We start from the raw sequence: 5933 nt of genomic DNA on the forward strand, positions 1-5933 counted from the left end.
TTAAAAATGTATATTTGTTACCATGGCAGCAGACTGTAGTCCATCCTGAAGGAGTTCAACATCATTATTGAGTACCTGTTGAGCAGCAGCATCATCTCAGTTCAACAACTATCACCAGAGGCAGATGCAACAGACAGAAAGACGGGTACTTGTATTACTCAAATATTTCCTGTATCCAGCTCAGAAATCATTGCTGCTTCTGACTGAGTCAAGCTGGCTCTGACACTGCTCACAAATTCAAAGCGAGCTTTGGCACTGCTTTAAACCTTTACCTGTTTTCAACTATAACATAACTATAACTATAACTGACCCAAAGCTGAATAACTGGCAGGAAGACGGCTGAGCTGATGTCACACATGGTGTTTCATAGGTTCACGGGCTGAACAGATGCAATAAATGTCATTAAATATGTGCATATGATTCAGTTACCGGAGTCCACACAAACACATCAGACCTGACAGGTGTGTGTATGACCGCACCTCATTAAATCACTAAAAGCAGGAAGTGCTTGGCAGCCTGTTCATGTTTTATTGTTCTCAACAAATCCAACATGTACAGTGATGTGAAAAAGTATTTGCCCCCTTCCTGATTTCTTTTTTTTTAATCATATGTATCACAGTCACATGTTTCATTAGCAAAATAAGCCAAGAGCAAAAACCACTGGTTCCTAACTTTACAACAGGCAATATTGCTGTGATAACACACATTTATTTAATGAGGCGGCCTGTTTCATATTCAGGTGCTGGTTTTCATCACGTGCTGTGTTTCACTGACTGAGTCCTTCAGACTGACTCTGTCACTGAAGTCGATGGTCATCCATTAAGAGTTTACCTGTCAGTACCTGCAGAAACAGTACCTGCATGGCAGTGTCCATTGGTCAGTAAGAGCTGTTGTTGCTCGGCAACAGGAGCACCTGACAATACTGTTCTATGTGGGCGGGGCTTGTTACAAATTTCAAAACAAAATGTTCAGTAGAACTCACATCGCTTAGTTTCAGCATTTTTAAACAAGACAGACAACACAGCAGACCACAGACAACACAGCAGACCACAGACTACACAGCAGACCACAGACAACACAGCAGACCACAGACTACACAGCAGACCACAGACTACACAGCAGACCACAGACAACACAGCAGACCACAGACAACACAGCAGAAAAGACATCTCAGCATCTCAAATAAAACAGAAATTATCACAGCGAAAGCACAACAACAAAATACTGGAAGAACACAGCTTTGACTCGTAACATCTGAAAGGTAGCTTCATTTCCTCTTTTACAAATTTCTTCCTTTGATTAAAACTTTTCTCAGTTGATTTGGCCCAATTCTCACAGCAGAAAAGTGATTTTCACCACTCTTAATGCAGTTCTCCAAACAGTTAAAGCATTTTTCATAACTTATACTCACCTGTGCAAAAGGCATCAGATTGTTTTGACTTGAATCAAAACCTTACAAAAGGTGCAAAAATGTGGGTCTAACAGAGAGTAAAACGTGTTCAGACACAAAGATGAAATGTGAAGCATTTATTTGAAACCTTATTAAATTCCTGAAATGGAGAAAAGAAAAATGATACTTGTGAAATATATGCTTCAGAAAACAAGGGGAACAGATACAATATGAGAACATGGCATCAACTACTGTATAGTCCATAAAGCCATGCTACATACATTCAGCAGCCACTTTATTAGGTACACTTGTTGGTCGGTCAACCTCAAAAAAAGTTTGAGGTCATTTGATTGAAACACTAACACAATGCTGGACAATATTCAGAAAATGAGAGCTGGAGAGTTGTGAGTGACAAAAGTGTGAGAATTGCTCCAAATCGATTGAGAAGAAACTGTAACAGCACTTTAAAAAAAAGACATTTTCATGGGAGGCTAATAATTCTGTCCTGATCTGTTGCTTCATTTCTTGGTGGAAAAGCCGCAATGAACAGGCCAAACTCCGGAGCAGGACTGGTGAGCGCCTCGCCCTTCACAACCGTCTCAGAGCTTATCGCGCTGCGCGAGGCCTTTAAGTCCCTGCAGGTGGAAAACTACAAGCTCAAAGAAGATGTGCAACGAGTTCAACATCAACTTAAAGAGGAAGAAAAAGGGAAAATGGAGGCAAAGATGGAAGTAGAGAACATAAAGAAGGAGCTGAGAGCAGTAAAGAAAGAATTAGAAGAAGAAAAAAAAGGAAAAGAGCATGTGGAGACGGATGCGGAAGATCTCAAAAAGAAACTACAGGAAGTGGAAGAAGCCCTAGAGGAGGAAGTCAAAGCAAGACTGGAGGCTAAAGATGAAAATAGGAAAATAAAGGAGGACTTGTTAGAATTAGTCAAAGCATTTGAAGAGGTAGAAAGGGAGATGCATGAGCGGGCAGAGGACGAAACCAAAACTGTGATGCAGAAGCTACAGGAAGTGGAAGAAGCCCTAGAGGAGGAAGTCAAAGCAAGTCTGGAGGCTAAAGATGAAAATAGGAAAATAAAGGAGGACTTGTTAGAATTAGTCAAAGCATTTGAAGAGGTAGAAAGAGAGGTGCATGAGCGGGCAGAGGACGAAACCAAAACTGTGAAGCAGAAGCTACAGGAAGTGGAAGAAGCCCTAGAGGAGGAAGTCAAAGCAAGACTGGAGGCTAAAGATGAAAATAGGAAAATAAAGGAGGACTTGTTAGAATTAGTCAAAGCATTTGAAGAGGTAGAAAGGGAGATGCATGAGCGGGCAGAGGACGAAACCAAAACTGTGATGCAGAAGCTACAGGAAGTGGAAGAAGCCCTAGAGGAGGAAGTCAAAGCAAGTCTGGAGGCTAAAGATGAAAATAGGAAAATAAAGGAGGACTTGTTAGAATTAGTCAAAGCATTTGAAGAGGTAGAAAGAGAGGTGCATGAGCGGGCAGAAGACGAAACCAAAACTGTGAAGCAGAAGCTACAGGAAGTGGAAGAAGCCCTAGAGGAGGAAGTCAAAGCAAGACTGGAGGCTAAAGATGAAAATAGGAAAATAAAGGAGGACTTGTTAGAATTATTCAAAGCATTTGAAGAGGAGGAAATGGAGATGCATGAGCGGGCAGAGGACGAAACCAAAACTGTGAAGCAGAAACTGCGGGAAGTGCAGCATGTGCTCCAAGAAGAAATTAAAGAAAAGCTGATGGTCAAAAAAGACTCAGAAGATCTAAAAAATGAATTATTGGCCACAAAACAAAAACTAGAGGAGGAAAAAATAGAAGTTTCTATAAATACAAACATGCCCGAGACTGAAATGACAGCAAAAGAGTGTAAAAGAGCTCTCAAACAGCTCAAACTAGAACACAAAGCAGCCAAGAAGAATTTAAAAGTGAAAGCAAAAGAGGCCAAAAAGAAACTGAAAGGAAAAGTGAAAGAGGCCGAGCAGCAGCTGCTGAACACAATGAAAGAGCTGAAGAAGCAGAAGAAATCCACTAAGACTTGAAGTCCACTTCCTCTTTCTCCTCCTTCCCTCCCTCTCCTCATCCTTCCCTCTGTCTCCTCCTTCCCTCTGTCTCCTCATGCCCCCCCTCCTCCCACCACACCTTTCTCTTTAACACCCCTAACCTTCCATTTTTCCTCCCTCCCTTTCCCTCTATCTTTCCCATCTCCTTTTTGACTTGTTTCAAGTTATATTTCCTCCCATTCTTTAGTTATTAAGTTTCCTTTTTTAGTGATTGAGTTTCCTAAATGTTAGTTGTTAAGTTTCTTTTTTTTAGTTGTTGAGTTTCCTAAATGTTAGTTGTTAAGTTTCCTTTTTTTAGTGGTTGAGTTTCCTAAATTTTAATTGTTAAGTGTCTTATTTTTTTTAGTTGTTAAGTTTCCTTTTTCAGTGGTTGAGTTTCCTAAATGTTAGTTGTTAAGTTTCTTATTTTTTAGTTGTTAAGTTTCCTTTTTTCATTGGTTGAGTTTCCTAAATTTTAATTGTTAAGTTTCTTATTTTTTAGTTGTTAAGTTTCCTTTTTTTTAGTGGTTGAGTTTCCTAAATGTTAGTTGTTAAGTTTCCTTTTTTAGTTGTTAAATGTGATTGAAATGTGTTGTGTTTTGATGTCTTCATATAATAAAGGAATACAAAGTAAACAAAAGAGGTTTCTGTCAGTATGTACAACAGGACGAGAGGAAGCACTAACTCCTTTGTGTGTTTTTGTGTGTATGTCCTCATGGCTCCATTAATGGTGTACAACTCATTTTATTCACAGTTGTGTATCACAGAAGTTACTGGTCCTATGAAGTGTCCCCACAAAAACTTTTGAAATTGCATTTTTTCACACAAACATCATTTAATTCTTCTGCTTCATTTTCAAACACATTCATCATAAACCACCTCAGATAGTAAAGAGACTCGGGACCGGATCCATCCTGATGTATCACAGACTCTGTAATGGATCTGCAAACTGGCTCCGGATCGGAGTCCATTCGCACAGCGGGATGAATCCAGAATGGACCAGATTTATGGATCAGGATCGCTCCTTGTACTTTTCTGCACAGCTGGTTATAAGCTAACATTATGGCAGCTAACGTTAGGCTCGAGTGTCCTAAAAACCCGCTTTCTCTCCGACACAGTTTGATTAAGTCAAGTCAAGTCAAGTCAAGTTTATTTATAAAGCACATTTAAAACAACGACGTTGACCAAAGTGCTGTACAAGATCTGTAACCCCAAGGACTATACTAAATAAAAATAAAAATATATAAATAAATAAATAAAATAATAAAATAAAAATAAATAAATAAAAACATTAAGAACAATAAATAACATAAGAAAATTAAAAATTAAAACGTTTAAAACAAGTACCATAAAATACCATAAAACAATCATCTAAAAGGAGGTAGCACTGCAGCCAAATGCCAAGGAAAAGAAATGTGTTTTTAATAGAGATTTAAATGTGTGTATCGTCTGAGCTGTGCGGATATGGAGAGGTAGATCGTTCCATAGCTTTGGTGCTGCTGCTGCAAAAGCTCGATCACCTCTCTGTTTTAGTCTAGTTTTAGGCCTCTGTAAGAGCAGCTGGTTCGATGACCTCAGAGCTCTTACAGGGGTGTGACAGTGAAGCAGCTCAGACAGATACAAAGGTGCCAGTCCGTTTAAGGCTTTAAAAGTAAGCAATAAAATCTTAAAATCGATTCTAAAACGGACAGGGAGCCAGTGAAGGGATGACAGGACTGGGGTAATGTGTTCATGCTTTTTTAAACCGGTTAAAAGACGAGCTGCCGCATTCTGGACTACCTGCAGGCGGCGCACAGATGATTGATCTATGCCAAAGTACAGAGAATTACAGTAGTCCAGGCGGGAAGTAATAAAAGCATGAATAACTTTTTCCAGGTCCTGCTGTGGGAGATAAGGTTTTACCTTGGCAATGACTCTGAGTTGGTAAAAACTGATTTTGGTAACAGCACTTACTTGCTTCTCCATTTTAAAACTACTATCTAAAATGACACCCAGATTTTTCACAGCATCACGACAGTGAGGAGCCAAATGACTCGGAGTGCCAGAGGAGTAGCTTGAGGGGTCAAATTTACCAAAGCATATGACCTCGGTTTTGCTTTCATTAAGATTTAGGAAATTGTTTCTCATCCAGGACTTGATGTCACTTAGACAGTTCAGCAGGGGTTCCCATGGATCTCTGCTGTTCAGTTTGATGGGCATATATACCTGGATGTCGTCAGCAAAACAGTGGAAACAAATATTGTGTTTCCTAAAAATCGACCCTAGAGGCAACATATACAATGAGAAAAGAATTGGGCCCAGAATGGACCCCTGAGGCACTCCACAAGAAAGCTTTGCTGTGGTAGAAAAACAGTTTCCTAGATGGACAGAGAAACTTCTATCAGTAAGATAAGATCTGAACCAAGTCAGAACCGTGCCTTTAATGCCAATTTCATGTTCTAGGCGGGATAGAAGGATCTCGTGGTCCACAGTGTCAAAGGCAGCTGACAGATCTAGAAGTACTA

The 5933-nt window shown here is 39.8% G+C and overlaps 1 protein-coding gene across 1 annotated transcript; it reads left to right on the forward strand.

Annotated features, from left to right (window-relative positions):
* Window positions 1–1103: 1103 nt before the first annotated feature.
* LOC115794968 (cingulin-like protein 1) lies at window positions 1104–3740 on the forward strand. Its single transcript, XM_030750692.1, has 2 exons — window positions 1104–1261; window positions 1928–3740. The coding sequence occupies exon 2, from the start codon at window positions 1933–1935 to the stop codon at window positions 3427–3429; it is 1497 nt and encodes a 498-aa protein (XP_030606552.1). The 5' UTR covers window positions 1104–1261; window positions 1928–1932; the 3' UTR covers window positions 3430–3740.
* The last annotated feature ends 2193 nt before the right edge of the window (window positions 3741–5933 follow it).

This window comes from Archocentrus centrarchus, chromosome 16, assembly GCF_007364275.1.
Source record: "Archocentrus centrarchus isolate MPI-CPG fArcCen1 chromosome 16, fArcCen1, whole genome shotgun sequence".
In the NCBI taxonomy this organism is placed as follows: domain Eukaryota; kingdom Metazoa; phylum Chordata; class Actinopteri; order Cichliformes; family Cichlidae; genus Archocentrus; species Archocentrus centrarchus.